General features: G+C 40.2%; 1 protein-coding gene across 3 annotated transcripts in view; it reads left to right on the top strand.

Annotated features, from left to right (window-relative positions):
• The window catches only part of GEMIN5 (gem nuclear organelle associated protein 5), a 50,320-nt gene that overhangs the window by 8,853 nt on the left and 18,553 nt on the right, over positions 1-22,914 (top strand). For all 3 annotated transcript variants that reach the window (XM_015452185.4, XM_015452184.4, XM_015452186.4), the window contains exons 7-16: positions 383-548; positions 1,869-2,081; positions 3,062-3,147; positions 6,677-6,759; positions 7,995-8,128; positions 10,098-10,171; positions 11,233-11,414; positions 15,720-15,859; positions 16,865-17,036; positions 20,609-20,836. In XM_015452185.4, coding sequence (XP_015307671.3) covers positions 383-548; positions 1,869-2,081; positions 3,062-3,147; positions 6,677-6,759; positions 7,995-8,128; positions 10,098-10,171; positions 11,233-11,414; positions 15,720-15,859; positions 16,865-17,036; positions 20,609-20,836 — 1,478 coding nt within the window. The remainder of the gene's footprint in view (positions 1-382; positions 549-1,868; positions 2,082-3,061; positions 3,148-6,676; positions 6,760-7,994; positions 8,129-10,097; positions 10,172-11,232; positions 11,415-15,719; positions 15,860-16,864; positions 17,037-20,608; positions 20,837-22,914) is intronic.

Raw genomic sequence — 22,914 nt, 5'->3', positions numbered from 1 at the left:
ACTGCAGCCTCAACCTCCTGGGCTCAAGCAATTCTCCCACCTCAGCCTCCCAAGTAACTGGGACCATAGGTGTGCACCACCATGCCCAACTAATTTTTTAATTGTTTGTAGAGGCAGTCTCACTTTGTTGCCTAGGCTGTTCTTGAGATCTGGGCTCCAAGCTATCCTCCTGCCTCAGCTTCACAGAGTGCTGAGATTACAGATGTGAGCTACTGCACCCAGCCTTCCCAGAGATATTTTGTGCGTATTTTCAGAATATGCAATTTTTCTCTCCTTAAAAGACAAATCATTTTGCAGCTATGAGCCTAGACTCTGTGACTCAACAGTCACTTGTTTTCAGATTGTTTGTAAAAGAACTAATGCTTATGTTTTTCCTTCACAGAGGTGAACTGTTGCAATGGGATCTCACTCAATCTTGGAGACGGAAATACACCCTCTTCAGTGCCTCATCAGAAGGGCAAAATCATTCAAGAATTGTGTTTAATTTATGTCCTTTACAAACAGAGGATGACAAACAGCTATTACTTTCCACATCAATGGATAGAGATGTAAGAGCTGCTTATTTTCACTCAGCATTGTAGAGCAGCAGTTTACAACTTGGGTGGGATTAGAGGGCTTTTTCAAAGCACCTGTCAAGTCATAATACCCCACCCCTGACTCCAATTTCAGAGTTACTGCTACAGATCAGCACTGAATATATCAATAGCTCACATGTAGGGAGAATGTGAAGACCCATCAAAATGGTTTTTTGTTAAAGCAGACATGATAAAGAAGTTTTGCCCAGGGAAGGATATATTAGGTCAAGCTTGTCCAACCCATGGCTCAGGATGGTTTTAAGCTCATCAGCTGTTGTTAGTGGGGTTTTTTTCTTTTCTTTTTTTTTTTTTTTTTTGAGACGGAGTCTCGCTCTGTCTCCCAGGCTGGAGTGCAGTGGCGCGATCTCAGCTCACTGCAAGCTCCACCTCCTGGGTTCACGCCATTCTCCTGCCTAAGCCTCCCAAGTAGCTGGGACTACAGGCGTGCCCACCTGCGCCCGGCTAACTTTTTTGTGTGTGTGTTTTTAGTAGAGACAGGGTTTCACTGTGTTCGCCAGGATGGCCTCGATCTCCTGACCTCATGATCCCCCTGCCTCAGCCTCCCAGAGTGCTGGGATTACAGGCATGAACCACATGCCCAGCCTAGTTTTAGTGTATTTTATGTGTGGCCCAAGACAATTCTGCTTCCACTGTGGCCCCAGGAAGCCAAAAGATTCGACACCCCTGTGTTAGGTCCTCATGCTATGGTTTATCCTGGTTTGTAGTTTAGCAGAATAGAAATCTTTCAGAGACTATTGACTTTAGTTGAAAGCCTGTTACCTTACTGTTTTGCAGTTAAACTGGGCTTATTTGGTAGACTTCGTTTTCTTCCAAACCTGTCTCTTTTTAATCATCAAGTGATGATTAAAAACTTACCGCACCTCCTTCCCGGGGTATGATAAGGTGTTTTGCCTTTTGAGAGAGCAGTTCTTTGATTTTTCCACTGTGCTGAGGCCATCTTCTTAGAGTTTGCCAAATGAGGAGGTTACCAGTGCTATAGTAGGACAGAAAGACCCCTGAAGTTGGAGACAGGAGGTGTGGGTTCTGGTTTATTAATTGTGTAACCCTGAATTCACTTGACATCTTTGGAAATAAATGTATTTTAAGATCCCTGTAAGCAACATAATTTATTACTAACTTTTTTTTCTTAGCAGTGCTTTCTTCGATTCCTACTGGAAGACATACGTTATCCTTACCCATTCTTTGAGCCTATCCCATTTCACATATCAGATTTTTTTTTCCTTGTTTCTCTGTTCTTTTTTATGTTTAGGCCCTTACCATTAATCTTTGCAGGTAAAATGCTGGGACATGGCCACCCTGGAGTGCTGTTGGACCCTGCCTTCCCTTGGTGGGTTTGCATACAGCCTGGCTTTCTCTTCTGTGGACGTAGGCTCTTTGGCCATAGGTGTTGGGGATGGCATGATCCGTGTATGGAATACACTCTCCATAAAGAACAACTACGATGTGAAACATTTTTGGCAAGGTGTCAAGTCCAAGGTTACAGCGGTAAGGATTTTTTTGAGCTTGTTTTGAACTTTTTTTTTTTCAAATAATTCTCTTTTATGCCTGTTCATTTAAATGAGCTCTGTTGGTAATCAAAAGTTTTAAAGTACGTTGAGTGAAGTTTGAAACTAGGAAAGCAAAAGGATCCTGTAACCAAACCCATTATCCTCCAGAGTTTAAATTTATTAAGACTTTTCATCTCAGCATTTTTTCTCATAGTAAGAAGTTAGAAATAGCCTGACTGTATATTCATAGAAAACACATTAAGTTATAAGATAACCACATGTTGGAATGGCATCAAATTATTGAAAATGATAATGTAGATTCTTTCTTCCTTGATATGGAAAGGTATATAAATGATTTATGAAAAATGTCTATTATAAAACATGGAAAGCAGGTTACAAAACGGTATGTGTAATTTTTTTGGTTTTCTCTAAAATGATACCTTTCTTTTGGCTACTGAATCTAAAGGTAATAAACTTCTATGGTTTAAAAAGAAAATCAAACAACACAAAAATGGAGAAAGGAAACATTTTTTTCCTACTTTACCCTCCACTCCAGTCCCCTACTTGAATAATCCAGAAAACTACTGTGGACAGTTTATGATCTATCTTTTCAAATTTTGTAAACTATTTAATATTAATGGAACTGTATTTTCTAAATTCTTCCGGAATCTTGTATTCCCACTTGACAGTGTATAATGCACATCATTTATGTATTTGAACTCATTTGGTTTTTTCAATTGTGTATAAGCTTATTCACAAAAATATCTGGAAAGAGAGATACAAGATCTGCAGTCGGTTTTTTGGATGAAAGATTACAGATGACATTGACTTTGTTTTTAATAACCTTTTTCTCCTTTAAATAATGAAGAAATCAGAGCAAGAAAGTTTTCTCTTTGGATACTTAAAGGATAATGTAAGGATTCCTTTAACTATATGCCCCATTTCTTATATTCTCACTTGGGAACTCTTTTTTTGTAGCTGTGCTGGCACCCAACCAAGGAAGGTTGCTTAGCTTTTGGAACTGATGATGGAAAAGTGGGATTGTATGACACCTACTCCAACAAGTAAGAAATGGGTGATTCTTCTTCCATTGTGGCCCAGGGGAGCCAAAAGATTGGACACCCCTGCTCAAGAATAATCCCTCAGTTTCCTTTTCATAGCATTGCCTTTTCAATTTGAAGACTACAAATCAGTTGTTTGGTAAACTATTCCACATTTTGCACTTGTTAGTTATCTCCTTGTGGTAGCTTCTAACTCATTTCCCTGTTCCCTATATTTCGTATGAACTAGAAGTTATGTGTATAGCTACATTGTCCACTACAGCAGTCATTAACCACAGGTGATTACAGAGCACTTGAAAGGTGCCAAGTCCAAACCGAGATGTGCTATAAGTGTAAAGTACACCGGAGTTCTGAATCTTAATATTTGAAAAAAGTTAAAAGTCTCTTAATAATTATTTTATTTTTTATTACATTTTAAATAATATTTTGAGTCTGCTGAGTTAAATAAAATACATTATTAAAATTTCTTTTTTTTTTTTGCTTTTTTTAAATATGGCTACTAGAAAACTTTAGGTTACATATACCGTTCATATTTGTGGCTTACATTGTTTATTTTTGTACACTGCTGCTCTAGAGGCTTGATTAGAATCCAAACCTGTGTTGTTCAGTTTGGTAGCTGTTTCACATGTCCGTGTGAAGAGATGACCAAACAGGCTTTGTGTGAGCATCGTGGCTGTTTATTTCACCTGGTTGCAGGTGGGCTGAGTCCGAAAAGAAGTCAGCAAAGGTGGTGGGATTATCATGAGTTCTTACAGGTTTTGGGATAGGCGGTGGAGTTAAGAGCAATGTTTTGGGGGCAGGGGGTGGATCTCACAAAGTACATTCTCAAGGGCAGGCAGAATTACAAACAAACTTCTTAAGGGTGGGGGAGATTATAAAGAACATTGGGCCAGGCACGGTGGCTCACACCTATAATCCCAGCACTTTGGGAGGCTGAGGCGGGCAGATCATCCGAGGTCTAAAGTTCGAGACCAGCCTGACCAAGATGGAGAAACCCCGTCTCTACTAAAAATACAAAATTAGCTGGCATGGTGGCACATGCCTGTAATCCCAGCTACTCAGGAAGGCTGAGGCAGGAGAATCGCCTGAATTCCGGGAGGCAGAGGTTGCAGTGAGCCGACATCGCTCCTTTGCACTCCAGCCTGGGCAACAAAAGCAAAACTCCGTCTCAAAAAACTAAAATAAAATAAAATAAAGAACATTGATCAGTTAGGGTGGGGTAGAAACAAATCACAATGGTGGAATGTCATCAGTTAAGCTATTTTCACTTCTGTGGATCTTCAGTTGCTTCAGGCCATCTGGACGTGTACGTGCAGGTTACTGGGGATATGATGGCTTAGCTTGGGCTCAGAGGCCTGACAGTAGCCACATGTGGCTATTTATACTTAAAGTAATTGAAATAGGAATTCAGTTCCTCAGTCCCCCCATTTTAAATGCACAAGAGGCATCTGTGACTAATGGCTACCTTATTGGACAACACTGTTCTAGACCAGGCGTTGGTGAACCATGGTCCATGAATTAAGAATGGTTTTACCTTTTTAAGTGGCTGGAGAAATATCAAAAGAGGCCGGGCGCGGTGGCTCAAGCCTGTAATCCCAGCACTTTGGGAGGCCGAGACGGGCGGATCACGAGGTTGGGAGATCGAGACCATCCTGGTTAACACGGTGAAACCCCGTCTCTACTAAAAAATACAAAAAACTAGCCGGGCGAGGTGGCAGGAGCCTGTAGTCCCAGCTACTCGGGAGGCTGAGGCAGGAGAATGGCGTGAACCCGGGAGGCGGAGCTTGCAGTGAGCTGAGATCCGGCCACTGCACTCCAGCCTGGGTGACAGAGCAAGACTCCGTCTCAAAAAAAAAAAAAAAAAAAAGTCAAAAGAATATTTTATGACATATGAAGAGTAAATAAATCAGATTTCAGTGGCTGTAAGTAAAATTTTATTGTGACATGGCCACACTCCTTTGTTTACGTTCTGTCTGGCTGCTTTCATACTACCACAGCGGAGTGGAGTAGTTGTGGCAGGGACCACATGGCTAACAAAGCCTGAAATATTTACAGAAAAGGTTGGCCAGCCTCTGTCTTAGATCATTCATTTCTGAGTGAAAATCATTTACTGCAGAGCTGTCCGTTTTTTTTTTTTTTCTTGAGACGGAGTTTCACACTTGTTGCCCAGGCTGGAGTACAGTGGTGCGATCTCAGCTCACCAAAACCTCCACCTTCCGGGTCCAAGCAATTCTCCTGCCTCAGTCTCCAGAGTAGCTGGGACTACAGGCACCTGCCACCACACCCGGCTAATTTTTTGTATTTGTAGTAGAGATGGGGTTTCACAGTGTTCACCAGGATGGTCTCGATCTCCTGACCTCGTGATCCGCCCACCTCAGCTTCCGAAAGTGCTGGGATTACAGATGTGAGCCACTGTGCCTGGCCAGAGCTGTCCTTTTTATATGCAGTTCTCCAGGTACTCGTGTAGAACCTACATGCAGTTGACTATTTTCCTTTTTTAACTCTCAAATAAAACATTATTTTAAGGCCTGGCACGTTGGCTCACGCCTGTAATCCCAGCACTTTGGGAGGCCGAGGCAGGCGGATCACGAGGTCAGGAGATCGAGACCATCCTGGGGAACACTGTGAAACCCCATCTCCACTAAAAATACAAAAAATTATCCAGGCGTGGTGGCAGGTGCCTGTAGTCCCAGCTACTCCGGAGACTGAAGCAGGAGAATGGCGTGAACCCGAGAGGCGGAGCTTGCAGTGAGCGGAGATCACGCCACTGCACTCCAGCCTGGGAGCGAGTGTCTGTCTCAAAAAAAGAAAAGAAATATGCTACAGTATAAATTAGCCTGTTTATAAAATATAAATTTCTTTTAGAAATTTTGATTTATTTTTTAGCATGATTACTATAAATTTGTCAGATTAATGGAAGTAAGTCAGCTGCTAATTATTCATAGGCTCTGGAATTCTAAAATCATACAAAGAATGTATGATAATTTATGGTAAAAGAAATAACAGTACTGCCTGGTTTTTTCCTACAAAGTTAAGCATTCTCTACTGACACATCACATACTATTACCACAACAGCCTTCGAAAATACTCTTAGGAGTATGCCTTCTTTAAAAGACAATCACAAACTGAAAATCTCTCTACCCTGAAATCTTGTCTCAGTTTAAGAAATGTTAATGGCACAGAGTAAGTCTAAAATGACTTGTCATCTTTTATATGACTGTAAAGTGAATACATTCGGGTGTTGATAATATATGTTCTGGCTAGATGGGTAGGAGTAACATTTTTTGCGGGGGTAAGATATGTTTGGGACTTAATCGTTTTGGTAGTAAATATCATTATTTGACATTTAAATATAATTTAAATGTAAATCTTATAATTACTTTACATTTGGAGCAAGATATTGTTGAATTATTTTTCTCCAATTATTAGTAGTTATGTTTATAAGGGGGACCTTTTAGAAGAAGATGTTCTGTTTTTCACTATGCCTTTTTGTTTAAATCTCCGTTTGTTCTCTCTCCCCGCTCTTCTAAAGGCCTCCACAGATTTCTAGCACATATCATAAGAAGACTGTATATACTTTAGCCTGGGGGCCACCAGTACCCCCCATGTCACTTGGTAAGTGTCTGAGCAATTCCGTAACAAATATGAGAGTATTCTTCCTTCAGTTTAATCTTAAAATATTAAAGATGGAAAGAGTCATAAACGGTCTAGTGCACTGACTGCTTTTGTGGGCTGCTTATGTCCCCAGGGGTTCATGAAGACAGTAGTGGCAGACGATAAATCACAGTTCCTGGGAGAAACCATTTACCCGTAAGAAGTTTCCCCAAGCTCACTCAAGCATTGTTTCCTCTATTTGATCGGAACTTTTTCACTGTGTGTGTAGTTATCATGCTGGATCCTGATACGCAGTCTAATATTCTTCACTAAAACTTACTGTCACTTTTTAATTTTATCAGAATTAGAACGATACTTCAGTATATTAATGGAATAATATCTGTTTTCACCCACAGGAAAAGCAAACTTAGAGTTTCTGAAATGATCTCTTGCCTTTAATTCAGCATTCTACTCCTTTCCCTCTTCTAGCCCCTAAGCCTTGTCTTTCTATTTCTTATTCCTAAAATAATGAGTCTTTTCTTTTAGCTTTTTAAATGAGTGTATTCATCAAAAGTCTCTGATAAACTTTTCTTAACCATCTATGATGAAACATCTGTAAATGTCTATAGGAATTGCATTACATAGAGAGGATAAGTAGATTTATCATAACTCAAGTAGCATTAGAATTTGTAGTTCATTTATTCAACAAATGTTTACTGGATATTTGATTTGTGATCTACCGGTGGTAAAAGTAAAACTTGCACTTACAGAAACCCACCAGAATCACTGCTTGTTAAAAATTAAGAGGATTGCTGTGATACTAAGGAAATCACTACTTTGATGACATCTCATTGTTATAAGACATAGAAAGTCCTACTGTGCTATATAATTCCCAAAGAGTACTCATTTCTGGAAGAAAAAGCAAATTCTCAGAAGCCTTGCTTTGAGAACATATATGTTTGTTTTCTGATCCCAGCTTTTGGACCCCTATTATTATGAATACCAGAAGAATGTTTAAAGCAGATATGTTGCATCACATAAATTAACCTAGAATTATAGTAGTATAGTTTTTTTACTTGCTCCCAACAACTGTGTTCAGATGGAAAGAACAGTGATTTTATTCCAGTGTATTAGAATGTTTCAAATATATAGTTCTTTTGAAACAACTATATAGTATGATATAGTCACACTACAGCAACAAATAGTTAAGCTGGTGAAGTACAAAACTGGTACGTTTCTTTTCTTATTTCATACAGGAGAAGGAGACAGACCTTCCCTTGCTTTATACAGCTGTGGAGGAGAAGGGATTGTCTTACAGCATAACCCCTGGAAGCTTAGTGGAGAAGCCTTTGACATCAACAAACTCATCAGGGACACCAATTCAATCAAAGTGAGTTCTTGTGGTCCTAAAGTCTTTTCTTTCTACATCACAGATCCCTCTGGGTTTCCCATCCTGCAGAATAAATGATATTAGAGATTACCATCATCATAGTAAGTCAGATTTCTTAAATATTCTTATAAGGCTGTGCGTGAATTTGTGAGTTATGTATCTTAGGAGTCTTTATCCTTGAATAAAACAAGGAAGTACCTCTCAGACAGTGAGTATGAGGCAAAAAAAAAAAAAACAACCACGGAAACAAAAAAGGTTTGTCTCAATTGCAACAATGATTTATTATAAACTTTCAGGTGTTAGGTATAAAGCATCCTTTTCAGGCCAACTACTTTCACCAAAGTGATGCCATGGTAAAAATAACATTAATATAGTGTCCAAATGCAACTGCGTGGTGTTTTACTCAAGACAAAATTGTCATTTTGTTTTTAATTTTCTGGTAAAATGATTTTAGATTTACACAAAGCTACGAAAATAATACACATAAGTTGCTTATATCCTTTATCCAGATTCCCATGTTTAATTACATTTGCATTATCATTCTGTCAATATGTGCCAGAACTGTCTTTTAAAGTCATACCTTAAATGTTGAGATTTCCTTACCCTTTCTTTTCTTTTTTTTTTTTTTTTTGAGACAGAGTCTCGCTCTGTCGCTTAGGCTGGAGTGCAGTGGCATGATCTCGGCTCACTGCGACCTCCGGCCTCCTAGGTTCATGAGATTCTCCTGCCTCAGCCTCCCAAGTATCTGGGACTGCAGGCATAGGCCACCATGCCCAGCTAATTTTTGTATTTTTAAGTAGAGATGGGGTTACACCATGTTGGCCAGGCTGGTTTTGAACTTCTGAGCTCAAGTGATCCACCTGCCTTGGCCTCCTTACCCCTTTCAAATGAGTATTTTTATTTATTTATTTACTTATTTATTTTTTGAGACAGAGCCTCGTTCTGTCACTCAGGCTGGAGTGCGGTGACGCGATCTTGGCTCACTGCAGCCTCCACCTCCCGGATTTACGTGATTCTCATGTCTCAACCACCTGAGTAGTTGGGATTACAAGCACGTGCCAAGCCTGGCTAATTTTTGTGTCTTTAGTAGAGACAGGATTTCACCATGTTGACCAGGCTCTGGTCTCGGACTCCTGGCCTCAAGTGATCCACCCACCTTGGCCTCCCAAAGTGCTGGGATTATAGGCATGAGCCACGATGCCCAGCCCCAGTGAGCATTTTTATATTGTTGCTCATTACTTTTATGGCTAGTATAAAACTAACATTTAGTTATAAATTGAAATGTCTATTATATTCCCTCATTGTCTTTAATTTTATCTAAACATTAACATTCAGCAATGAATAAAAGAGACAAAATTCCTGTTCCTAAGACTTTTAGTTTATTAACACTTGAATGTGTGGATCAGAAGTTCATACTAGGAGTCTGAACTGGAAATAGAAATTTGGAATCCCTTCACAGTAATGATAGATAAAGAAGCTGTGGGCATGTATGAGTGGGCTAAAGAGACAATTAACCAGAGAAGAAGGCCCAGGCAGCCTTGGGGAACACCAGCATATAGATATGTGAGGGAAATGATTCAGGGAAAGAAGCTTTGAAGGGATAGAAAACAAGGAGAGTCTATATAGCTTTCTTTAAGGACCCATGGTCCCCATGTTGTCAAAGCTGATGGGCACAGATCAGTTTAATTAAGTATATATTTCACAAGGTTAAGCATTGTAAACATTTAGTACTTATTGGCCTTGGGGGTTTTTTGTTTTGTTTTGTTTTGTTTTTTTGACCCAGTTAGGAAATGAGAATTAGAATGCGTGTTCTTAGTAATCCTTTGACTAATTATGTAGATTATTTACAAGAATAGCTGTTGTATAATTAAAACGTTTTTAAACTCTAGGGTTTTTTTTTTTTCTCATGCTGTCATTGTTGATTTGTGAGATATGTTTATAATCAAGATTGGTTTGTTCTGCTTTCTAGTACAAATTGCCTGTACACACAGAGATAAGTTGGAAAGCAGATGGCAAAATCATGGCTCTTGGCAATGAAGATGGGTATGTATTTGCTTCTTTAAGATACAAAAATTTGTGATTGCACATATATTTGATCACAAGCTGACTAATACCGTCTGTAACATTAGCTGGGGAGGCCCAGTTGTATTTGGTATTTTGGTTTATTCTTGATATCCTCTGCTGATCTGGGAGTGCCCTGTGTCTTTGAGAACTACAGAATTATTTAGATATTTTCGGTCCATTGAGAGTATTTGACTACACTGTATTTTGGCTGTCTTGTGCCTCACAAAACGGTCACCTCCTGTGTTGAACTGCCTAAATCTCACTCCATTTGTTTAAAGTAAGCCTAGTCAGAAATGCTTTTTAGGTCTGTGTCCTGACCAGTGTTAATCATAGTAACAGTCCTAATTCAGCCATTGATCTGTTAATTCTTTTAGCTTCTCCGTATCATCATTTGTCATGAAGGCCTGATGAACACAATTTTATCAAGCATCGTTAGAATGCTAGGAGATTGTTACACTGAGGTAGTGTGGAAAGTTAAAATTTTTTTTAATTAGTTTTTTTTTTTTTTTTTGAGAGGGAGTCTCGCTCTGTCACCCAGGCTGGAGTGCAGTGGCGCGATCTCGGCTTGCTGCAAGCTCTGCCTCCTGGGTTCATGCCATTCTCCTGCCTCAACCTCCCAAGTAACTGGGACTACAGGTGCCCGCCACCTGCCTGGCAAATTTTTTTGTATTTTTAGTAGAGATGGGGTTTCACCGTGTTAGCCAAGTTGGTCTCGATCTCCTGACCTCATGATCCGCCCACCTCAGCCTCCCAAAGTGCTGGGATTACAGTCGTGAGCCACCGCGCCCAGCCAAAAATTAATTTTTTTAAGAAAAGAATTGTTAGGATATTGCTAGAATTTTTAAAAGCTGATTATACTTTTTGGAGAATAACTTTTTATACTTGATTTTTTATGAGAGAATGATCTTTGCAGTAATAGAAAGGGTTATCCTTTTCTACCTCATCTTTCCTTGACTGATGGAATGAGGGAGCTACTGTTTGCACTGTAACTTGTAATTTGATCATCCATCTTTCTTGTTTTGATGTGTTTCTTATTCCAGATCAATAGAAGTATTTCAGGTTCCCAACCTGAAACTGATCTGTACTATCCAACAACATCACAAGCTTGTGAATACCATTAGCTGGCATCATGAGCATGGCAGCCAGCCAGAGCTGAGCTATCTGATGGCCTCTGGCTCCAACAATGCAGTCATTTATGTGCACAACCTGAAGACTGTCATAGGTAACTTTGGTTTCTTTCATACTGGGGATGATACCGTTTGTTCAGCTACTTTCCATTCTAATCTTTGTCACTTTTTACTTTATTTTTGACATTATAATAAATATTATTTTTACTACGTTTTCTGTTTCAAAAGTAATAGATTCATCTTATTTTAAAATTCTTTCAAACATGACAAAACTGGTAACAGAAGCTGAAGTTGGCCAGGCATAGTTGCTCACACCTGTAATCCCAGCACTTTGGGAGGCCACAGCGAGATTACTTGTGGCCAGGATTTTGAGACCAGCCTGTTAAACAGTGAGGCTCTGTCTCTACAGAAAATTAAAAATAAAAAACAAATTTGCCAGGTTAGAGGTGCACGCCTGTAGTCCCAGCTACTTGGGAGGCTGAGCTGGGAGAATCATTTGATCCCAGGAGTTTGAGGCTGCAGTGACCTATATTTGTGCCACTGCACCCTAGCCTGGGTGACAGAGCACACCCTATCTCAAAAAAGAAAGAAAAAAAATGAAGTTAAAAAAATTATAAGATAAAATCTTATTCAATAACCATTGTTACTAGTTTGCTGCATATTTTCTCTAGATTTTATAAAGTCATAGCCTACATATGTATATACATTAGTATATGTTAATAGGTTTGCCCTCCTGTGTACTTGTGTGAAAGAATAATCTTTGTTCCTAGCTAAAAAGAAATTACTATATATAATATATACTGCTTGCAGTTTTTTTCTCTAAATTTATAATATTTATCATGGACATCTTTTTATGTCAGTATATAAGGATCTATTTTGCTGTTATTAACAAACATCTGTTGGCCAGGCACGGTAGCTCATGCCTGTAATCCTAGTACTTTGGAAGGCCATAGTGGAAGGATAGTTTGAGACCAGGAGTTTGAAACCAGCCTGGGCAATGTAGTGAGACCCCATCTATACAAAAAATAAAAATTAAAAAAATTATCTGTTCATTCCATTATATGGGCATACCATAATTTATCCATTCCACAATTGAATGACCGTCAAATTATTTATTTATTTATTTTTACAATTTAAGTACTATTACAATAAACTGCTTTATACATATATTTTCATGAACATGGTTGAATCATTTTCGTACAGAAAATTCTAGAAGTGGAATTGCTAGGTAAAAGAATGTAGTTTTTTATAGTTATTGTTAAGCAGCTCTCCAAAAACATTATGCCATTTAATACTTCCTCCAGCAGTTTTTGAGTGTTACACACAAACACAGGACATATTCTTCATTCCCGTGTTTGATTGCACCTGATTCTTAAAATCCTGTGAGGGTGATAGGTAATGTTATCCTCATTTCCCAGTGATTAAACTGAGGCCCAGAAAGGTTAACTAACTTATTCGAGCAAGTATCATCGCTAATGTATGATAGAGCCTAGTTTCAACTTTAGAGTGTCTAATTGCAGTGTCTGTATGTGTTCTAGCAAGTACTATTCCATGCTTAATGAGTTAACTTTCTTTTCTTTTTTTTTTTTTTTGAGATGGAGTCTTGCTCTGTCACCAGGCTGAAGTACAGTGGGACAATGTCGGCTCACTGCAACCTCCACCTTTCAGGTCCAAGCGATTCTCCTGCCTCAGCCTCCCAAGTAGCTGGGACTACAGGCACGCGCCACCATGCCTGGCTAACTTCTTGTATTTTAGTCGAGACAGGGTTTCGCCGCATTGGTCAGGCTGGTCTCAAACTTCAACCTCATGTGATCTGCCCGCCTTGGCCTCCCAAAGTGCTGGGACTACAGGCGTGAGCCACTGCGCCTGGCCTATAATGAGTTAATCTTCATATGGGTATGATTTATTCCATAAGGAATCTTAAGTTTCATTGAGGCCCCTTCGGCGCCTGGGAAAACCATAGTAGGTGGTCATAAGAGCCATTTTTAAATATGAGTGAAATGGGATTACTTTTTTTTCTAATATGAAGAAATTATAATCTGACACTAAACTGTTTTCAGAGTGCTAGAAAATATGTGCTCTCAGCCATAGTGAAAATAGTTACGTTTTTTATTTCTCTAGAATTTACTTCAGTAGTTTTCAAAGAATCCTATGTGTAACAAGAAAAAATATTTTTGGTTCTAGTAGTGACTCTACTGAGTTAAAAGCCATATGGAAAATGTATTAAAATGTAGATGTATTTTCCTAGTAATAAATAGTGACAGTATATAACTAATGAACTTAGGTTAGAAAGCTGATTCTGGTCCTTACGACTATTATTGGGATTCTAAATTAATCATCTACTTCGTATCATATCTACTAAATAATAGAGAAAGGAAGAAAACTGGCAGAATCCATTTCATTTAATTTTTACCTTCTTATTTTGAAATAATTTAGACTTAGAGGAAAGTTACAAAAATTGTACAAAGAAATCTCATATTTTTTCCTATTAATAGATGCAACAATTTTTGATGTGTTATCATATTGGCTTTATTCTGTGTGCGTGTGTGTATATAGTTTTTCCTACCCATTACCAGTTAGTTTAACTTAATGTACAAGAGTTTCATCTTTCCCTTAAAATATATACACCTATTATTTGTCAATTTAAACAAATAGTTTAGGCTAGACGTGGTAGCTTATTCCTATAATCCAAACACTTTAGGAGGCCATGGCAGAATGATCACTTGAGGCCAGGATTTCGGGACCATCCTGAGCAATGTAGCAAAACCCCATCTCTACAAAAGTTTTAAAAATTAGCTGGACATGATGGGTACCTATAGGCCCAGTTACTCACAGGCTGAGGTGGGAGGATCCCTTCAGCCCAGGAGTTGGAGGCTGCAGTTAGCTATGACTATGTCACTGTACTCCACCCTTGGCCATAGATAGAGTAAGACCTAAGCTCTTTTAAAAAAAAAAAATAATAATTTAATCAGCCACCCATATCCTAGTTGTGTCAGTTGATCCAATAATGTCCTTAATAGTGGTTCTTTTTTTCTGCAGCGCAAATTCAAACACAAGATCACCTATTTGCATTTTGTTGTCATATCTCTTTAGTCTCCTTTCATCTGTAATAATTTCTCAGCCTTTTAAAAATTATTTAGGCCAGGCGTGGTGGCTCACGCCTATAATCCTAGCACTTTGGGAGGCCAAGATGGGTGGATCGCCTGAAGTCAGGAGTTCGAGACCAGCCTGGCCAACATGGTAAAACCCCATCTCTACTAAAAATACAAAACTTAGCTGGGCCTGGTGGCACGTGCCTGTAATCCCAGCTACTCAGGAGGCTGAGGCAGGAGAATGGCTTGAACCTGGGAGGCGGAGGTTGCAGTGAACTGAGATCACACCATTGCACTCCAGCCTGGGAAACAAGAGTGAAACTCCGTCTCAAAAAAAAAAAAAAAAAAAGTGTATTTATTTTTTAGAAACTGGGTGTCATTGTATTGTTCAGGCTGGAGTGTAGTGGTGCAGTTATAGCTCATGACAGCCTCCAACTCCTGGGCTCAAACCATCCTCCCACCTCAGCCTCCTGAATAGCTGGTACTACAGGCGCACACCACAATGCCTGGCTAGATTGGTTTTTGGTTTTTGTGTTTTTCCTTTTTTTTTCAGTCTCACTCTGATACCCAGGCTGGAGTTCAGTGGCATGATCTCAGCTCACTGCAACTTCTGCCTCCCAGGCTCAAGCAATCCACCCATCTCAGCCTCCCACGTAGCTGGGACTATAGGTGTGCACCAACACACCCAGTTAATTTTTGTATTTTAGTAGAGTCAGGGTTTCTGCAGGCTGGTCTTAAACTCCTGAACTCAAGCAATTTGCCCACCTTGGCCTCCCAAAGTGCTGGGATTATAGGCGTAAGCCAACATGCCTGGCCAAGCCAGACTTTTTAAAATCTTACGTGACATTTTTGAGGAAGATAGGGCACTCGTTTTGTAGATGCTTTCTCATTTTGCATTTGTCTGGTATTTTCTCATGACTGTATTCAAATTACACATTTTAGCTAGAATATCCTATAAGTGATAATGAGACCTAACACTTCTCATGGTAATCTATATGCTAAGCACTGTGGATGTGCCCACACTCTTAATAACTAACAATGTTGCCTGCTAAAACTCACCTAGACTTGGGAGGCTGAGGCAGGAGAATTGCTTGAACCCGGGAGGCGGAGGTTGCAGTGAGCCAAGATTGCGCCATTGCACTCCAGCCTGAGCAACAAGAGTGAAACTCCATCTCAAAAAAAAATCACCTGGAAAATGTATGGCAAAATCTTGATTCTTGCCATGTGAATGCCTTCCTGGATGTACTTTTTGTTTTGTTTTTTTGTTATTATTAGTAGTAGCAGTGATGTCTCTCCCTTGCCTTTTAGAGAGCAGCCCTGAGTCTCCAGTGACCATTACGGAGCCCTACCGCACCCTCTCAGGGCATACGGCCAAGATTACCAGTGTGGCGTGGAGCCCACATCATGATGGAAGGCTGGTGTCTGCTTCCTATGATGGTACAGCCCAGGTACTATTGTGTCCTTGTCCCTGTGGGTCCCTCACTGTGTACTCTAACAAATTCTTTCGTCTTTTCCCCTGGTTGTGAACAGGTTTTCCCTCCCCCATTATCATCTACAGAAGGAGATTTTCTGGCTTTATTTTAGTTTCTTTCATTCCACATAGCTGGGCCTTCAGCAGGCTAAGACTGGGGTTTTTTTACTTAGATGAAGGGGAAAGTATTGGTAGGAACTAGCTAACTCTAACATTTTTACAGATTTCATTCTGACTCCCTGTCAGTATGGTGGACTAATATGTATGCAAAGTACTCTCTTCTGTTCAGACACTGAAATGTTGGCTAAAAATCACAAAACAATTTTTAATAATAAATTGTTAAGTCAGAAATGTCCAAGTTCTAAATAAGTAAAGATGAAATGCCAGGCCAGATCTATGAGGAGGACTTCTGGATATCAGAACTAGAATAGGTGTTAGGAGCTGAGGACCTAACACCCGTGATGTCTGTCTCTCTCAGTGTTGAGTTGTAATTGAACTATCAGCACAAAGCTAAGAGCCACAAAGGGCTCCCTTCTGTGAAACTGAGTTCAGAATAATTCAAGAAATAGAAAGCAGGTTGGCCAATTACTCAAGGAATTGGAGACAAAAGAATCATCTATGAGAAATTAGAACTCTAATTTCTGTACTAGATGTGGGTTATTTTCTTCATGATACCAAAATCTCAAGCCCAAAAGTTAACATACGGTTTTGGTTCGAGACAGTGGAATCCATAGGACACCAGTAGAAGCTCATTCAAAATCATCCCCGTAGGAATGTCTATACATCTCCGAGCACAGAAGTCTCTCACAGGAAATAGTACTCTTCTGAAATTGAACTTCTAAGAGAAAACTCCAAATCATGTGAGGAAATAAGAGGCTGCAGATTGTTTTTTGTTTGTTTTTGTTTTTTAGTTAGAAAACATACCCCCCAAACAATAGAATAACCAGAAAATGTCTATTCGGCCATGTGCTTTTGGGTTTAGGTGTGGGATGCTCTCCGGGAAGAGCCCCTGTGCAATTTCCGAGGACATCGAGGTCGACTGCTTTGTGTGACGTGGTCTCCTTTGGATCCAGACTGCATCTATTCAGGGGCAGATGACTTTTGTGTGCACAAGTGGCTCACTTCCATGCAAGATCATTCCCGGCCTCCTCAAGGTCAGTCAGAATCTAGAGCTTATTTAATTCTTGTTCTCCCTTTCTTAATAATTGAGTTGATCAGGATTGAGCAAGGAAGACATTCGTGTAGGGCATTAGTGTCAGTATGGCAGGTATCTGAGCCTAAGCAAGAAGGCAGCCACAAGGGCTTGAGAACACCACCACCCACAATAGGAAAGAGCATACCTGGCACTCAGATCTTGGTTTCTTTTTTGAGACAGAGTCTCGCTGTGTTGCCCAGACTGGAATGTAGTGACGTGATCTTGGCTCACTGCAGCCTCTATCTCCTGGGTTAAAGCGATTCTCGCACCTCGGCCTCCCTAGTAGCTGGAACTAAAGGTGTGCACTACTATGCCTGACTAATTTTTTTGTATTTTTAGTAGAGATGGGGTCTAGCCATGTTGGCCAGACTGATCTCAAACTCCTGGCCTCAAGTGATCTGCCCACCAGCCTCCCAAAGTGCTGGGATTACAGGCATGAGCCACCGTGCCCAGCCCAAATCTTGGTTTCTAAATGACATTCTCCACTAAAAGTGTCCGTGGTTTCTTGGATAAATGGCTCTTTCCAGGCTGGGACAGGAAGAATACAAACTGAACCTGGAATATTCTTATGCCACAAAGGAAGGCAGTACTCAAAGAATTCAGGAGACATGTCAAAAGGACAAAAGAAACAGCTTCAAGAGGCTCCCACTGACCAAATCTGGGACAATTGTTGAAAATAAAGTAAGAGGAAAATTCCATTTCTGGCTAAGAAAGATTAATTGGTATCAGACTTGCCATAAACAACTAGAAAGCTAGACAAAATATATTAAGCAACTGCTGGGCACAGTGGCTCATGTCTATATTCCCAGCACTTTGGGAAGCCAAAGCTAGAGGATCACTTAAGGCCAGGAGTTTGAGACCAGCCTGGCAACAGCGCGAGATCCCATCTCTACCAAAAATTACAAAATAAAAGCAAATAGGAAAAATTGGCCAAGCATGGTGGCTCACTCCTATAATCCCAACACTTTGGGATGCCGAGGCAGGAGGATGGCTTAAGTTCAGGAGTTCAGGACTAGCCTGGGCAATATAGGGAGACATTGTCTCTGTGAAATAATTTTTATTTTAAATGAAAGAATATATTAAGCAACTAGAAATTTACACCCAAAGAAATGAAATGATATGTCCACATAAAGACTTGTAAAAGAATGTTCATAGTAGCTTTATCTGTGATGACCAAAAACTGATAACAATCCAAATGTCCATCATCAGATAAATGAATTAATTGCAGTATATTCCTACAGTAGGCTTCTACTCCACAATAAAAAGAAGGTAACAACTGATAAAGAACAAAACTGAATCTAGAAAAACATTATGCCAAGCAGAAGCAGCTAGGCACAAAAGACTACATGCTGTCTAATTCTGTTTATGTGAAATTCTTTTTTTTTTTTTTTGGAAACTTTGTCACCCAGCCTGGAGTGCAATGGCGCACTCTTGGCTCACTACAGCCTCCACCCCCCAGGTTCAAGCAATTCTCCTGCCTCAGCCTCCTGAGTAGCTGTGTCTACAGGTACATGCCTCACACCTAGCTAATTTTTTGTGTTTTTAGTAGAGACAGGGATTCACCATGTTGGCCAGGCTGGGATTGAACTCCTGACCTCAGGTGATCTGCCCACCTCAGCCTCCCAAAGTGCTGGGATTATAGGCGTGAGCCACTGCGCCCGGTGTATGTGAAATTCTTCAACAGGCAAAACTAAACCACAGTGAGAGCAAATTAGTGATTGCCTAGGGCTCAAGCAGGGGGTATGTCTTACCACAAAGAGGCTTGATGGAAATATTAGATTGGTACAAAAGTAATTGTGGTAGGGTGATGTGACTACATACATCTGTCACAACTCATCAACGTATTAAAAAATGGGTGTATTTTATTATATTACCCCTCAATAAAGATGATTTTAAAGTAAGCAAAGGATAAAAACCTTAAAATGTAAATGTAGAAACCTTAAAAATGAAAATAGAATAGTAATGGAAGAATTCCTGAGTCCAGACTGGTACAATAAATAAATGGGGAGAAGCACAAGCTCTTCCTTGTGGTAGGATGCCAACTGGATGTCAAGCTCTTCCTTGTGGTAGAATGTAGAGTGAAGTCCTGGAATTAGAAGTTCACCCTGTGGGCCAGGTGCAGCAGCTCACGTCTGTAATCCCAGCACTTTGGGAGGTGAGCTGATCACTTGAGCCCAGGAGTTTAATACCAGCCTGGCCAACATGACAAAACCCCGCCTCTACAAAAAAAGAAAATAAAAAGTTCAAAAATTACCCAGGCATGGTATTGCACACCTGTAGTCCCAGCTGTTCAAGAGGCTGAGGCAGGAGGATTGATTGAGCCTGGAAGGTCAAGGCTGCCGTGAACTGAGATTCTGCCACTGTACTCCAGCCCAGACAACAGAGCAAGAGCCTGTCTCAAAAAAAAAGAAAAAACAAACTCACTATTTGGCAGTCATCATGGTAACAATTTTTAATCAAGAAACATCCGTGAATACTAAAACTAGTAGATGCAAATACCTAGTAGTTAAACAGGGGAAATACCCTTTTAGGGAGTAACTTACAAGACACTCCCTTAATCAAGTGATCAAAGTAAACCAAATGGGACAAATAAAAATTAGCTGCTACCTCATAGATTGCCCTGGATGAACACAGCAGCACTAATGTGCATTCCAGCTAAAGATGCATACCCTAGATCTAGTCATGAAAAACATCTGGCAGACCTAAATTGAGGGAAATTGGACAAAATAACTGTCCTGTAATCTTCAGAAGTTTCAAATTATGAAAGTCAAAGGGAAACCATGCAACTAACTGTTCCAGGCTGAAGGGAACCAGAAAGGCATGACAACCAAATGTACTGTGATCCTCGATTGATTCCTTTTGCTATAAAAGACATCTGGGTAGGCCGGGCATGTGGCTCACGCCTGTAATCTCAGCACTTTGGGAGGCCAAGGTGGGCAGATCACCTGAGGTCGGGAGTTTGAGACCAGCCTGACCAACATGATGAAACTCCGTCTCTACTAAAAATACAAAAATTAGCTGGGCATGGTGGTGCGTGCCTGTAATTCCAGCTACTCAGGAGGCTGAGGCAGGAGAATCGCTTGAACCCGGGAGGCAGAAGTTGCGGTGAGCCAAGATCACGCCATTGCACTCCAGCCCAGGCAAGAAGAGCGAAACTCTGTCTCAAAAAAAGAAAAAGACATCTGGGTAAAATTGGCAGAACTTAGAGTGTACGGGGTAGATGGCAGTAGTGAGTCATGTTAATTTCTTGATTTCCGTGGTTGTACTATGGTGATGTTGGAGCATGTCCTTGTTCATAAGACACACACTAAAATATTTGGGTGTTGTTGGGCATCATGTTTATGATTTAATGAAATCTCAAAAGCATTTGGTTAATATTGTGATAATATAACTCTAAAAGTTCATTGGGAAGGAAGGGAATGGGTTAAAATGCTATTAAAGAGTAATGAGATATTGGAGTTTACCACCTAAAGTGTCTTTTAACCAAGAACATATACTTTAGTCTGTCCTTCTTTATTGTGATTCTTGTAGGCAAAAAAAGTATTGAATTAGAGAAAAAACGGCTCTCTCAACCTAAGCCAAAGCCCAAAAAGAAGAAAAAGCCCACCTTGAGAACTCCTGTAAAGCTGGAATCGATTGATGGAAATGAAGAAGAGAGCATGAAGGAGAACTTGGGACCTGTGGAGAATGGTGTGTCAGACCAAGAAGGGGAGGAGGAAGCACGGGAGCCGGAATTACCCTGCGGCCTCGCTCCAGCGGGTATGTGGCAGAATCCTGGGTGTCACTGGGATTTCGTGGTCATGTCTAGGAGACTAAGCTAGGTCCTTACTCAGTTTGAAACTTCGCTGTTCCCATTTTTCCAACTCTTGGAAACAGCATTAGTTTTGTTTTTGTTTTGTTTTGTTTTTTCCAAGCTTTATTCAAGTCTCTAAAATAAACATCTTTGACATTTTAAAAGGGTTCTAGTGGATGTTTGCAGTGGAAATAGTAAAGTTCTATAGAGAAAACTTCTTATTTACCTTGAGCGAGGTAAAACCATGGGACAAAGTGAAGCTTGGGTAGTTGTATACTTAGGAACTTACATGGGAAAAGTTTTAACAGTATGACATCAGTGGCCACATTTGGTGAAAGAAACCACTGTCCCTCTTACAAATGTCTGACCTAGAAGCTACCACCACTGTGGGAACTTGCAAGCTCTCAAACCCTCTTACCTGGAGTTTGTACGTGGCTTTCTGTCTTCTCACAGAAAAAAATGTGTGGAATGGTTATTAGTTTCTTCTAGTGAGTTAAGCTATAGTGGTGGTTCTCAGATTTCTCACAAAACAGTGTTCTATCACTAACAGAAAAACTGTTTTTAGGTAAAAATTTTAGCACTCTTTTTATTTTGTACCTTACCTTAAAGTATTACCTTAAATATCTGGTCCCTGTTAAAATAAATTATTAAATAGCAAACATTGTAAGCAGAAGCAATGACTCATGCTTAATTCTAAAACAGAATACATTGATGTGACAGAATTAAAATGACTAGAATATAGGATACAAGGCATTCCTGATGCTCTCCATCCCAAGGGATAGCTGTTAGACACATAGTTGGGGTAAATAAAGAGCAAAAGCCTAATGGATTTATTATTTTGGCTCATCAAAATGCTTTTCTAGTCGGGTACAGTGGCACATACCTCTAGTCCCAGCTGCTCAGGAGGCTGAGGCAGGAGGACCGCTTGAGGCCAGCCTGGGCAACACAGCAAGATCCTACATCTCTTTATTTTTCTTTTTTTAAAGAACCTTTCTTTCACAAAATGGCTATACGAAACATGGATCAACAAGTTGTTTCTAAAAAGTTATTGTGCTCAGGATTGTGATACCATATTGCATACACCTAGTATTCTCTATTATTAAAGTTACTTCTTGTTAGTATAATTAAATATGCAATTAGTACTTTATGACCTAAAAATGTAAAAAGTGCTTTGTCACTTGAGCAAAGTATAGGAACTCTTTGGCTTATGGTGTAAAGTTGTTGAGGGCTGGAAGCTTTTTCCTTAGTCAAAGTTCAAAGTAAGGCAGGCATGGTGGTTCATGCCTGTAATCCCAGCACTATGAGAGGCCAAGGAAGGAGACTCGCATCAGCCCAGGAGCTTGAGACTAGCCTAAGCAGCATAGGGAACCCCCATCTCTGCACAAAATGTAAAAATTGCCAAGATAATGGCTTATGCCTATAGTCCTAGCCACTCTGGGAAACTGAGGAGGGGAGGGTCACCTGAGCCCAGGAGGTTAAGGCCTCAGTGACTGTGATCACACCACTACACTCCAGCCTGGGCAAGAGTTATACCTTATCTCTAACCAAAAAAAAAAGAAAAAACAGTTCAAAGTAAGCTGGGAGTGGTGGCTCACGCTTGTAATCCCAGCACTTCGGGAGGCTGAGGCGGGTGGATCACCTGAGGTCAGGAGTTTGAGACCACCCTGGCCAACATGGCAAAACCTCGTCCCTACTAAAAATACAAAAATTGGCCAGGCATGGTGGCTTGTGCCTGTAGTCCCAGCTACTGACGAGGCTCAGGCAGGAGAATTGCTTGGACCTAGGAGGCAGAGCTTGCAGTGAGCTGAGATCGCACCACTGAGTTCTAGCCTGGGCAACAGAGTGAGACTTTGTGTCAAAAAAAAAAAAAAAAAAAAAAAAAAAACCAAAGTAATAGACATACAGATTCCTGAAAACAGCTAGTTTGGGAGATGGGGAAGGGAAAACTATCCCTACTTCCCTTCCAATGTATTTTATCTCAAAAGTTTTGGTAATAGATGAATTGATTGTATTGCTGAGCTTGGAATGGCTCTTAATTTTTAAA

This window comes from Macaca fascicularis, chromosome 6, assembly GCF_037993035.2.
Source record: "Macaca fascicularis isolate 582-1 chromosome 6, T2T-MFA8v1.1".
Lineage (NCBI taxonomy): Eukaryota > Metazoa > Chordata > Mammalia > Primates > Cercopithecidae > Macaca > Macaca fascicularis.
Note: the sequence above shows the minus strand (reverse complement) of the source record. Positions and strands in the feature narration are given on the sequence as shown.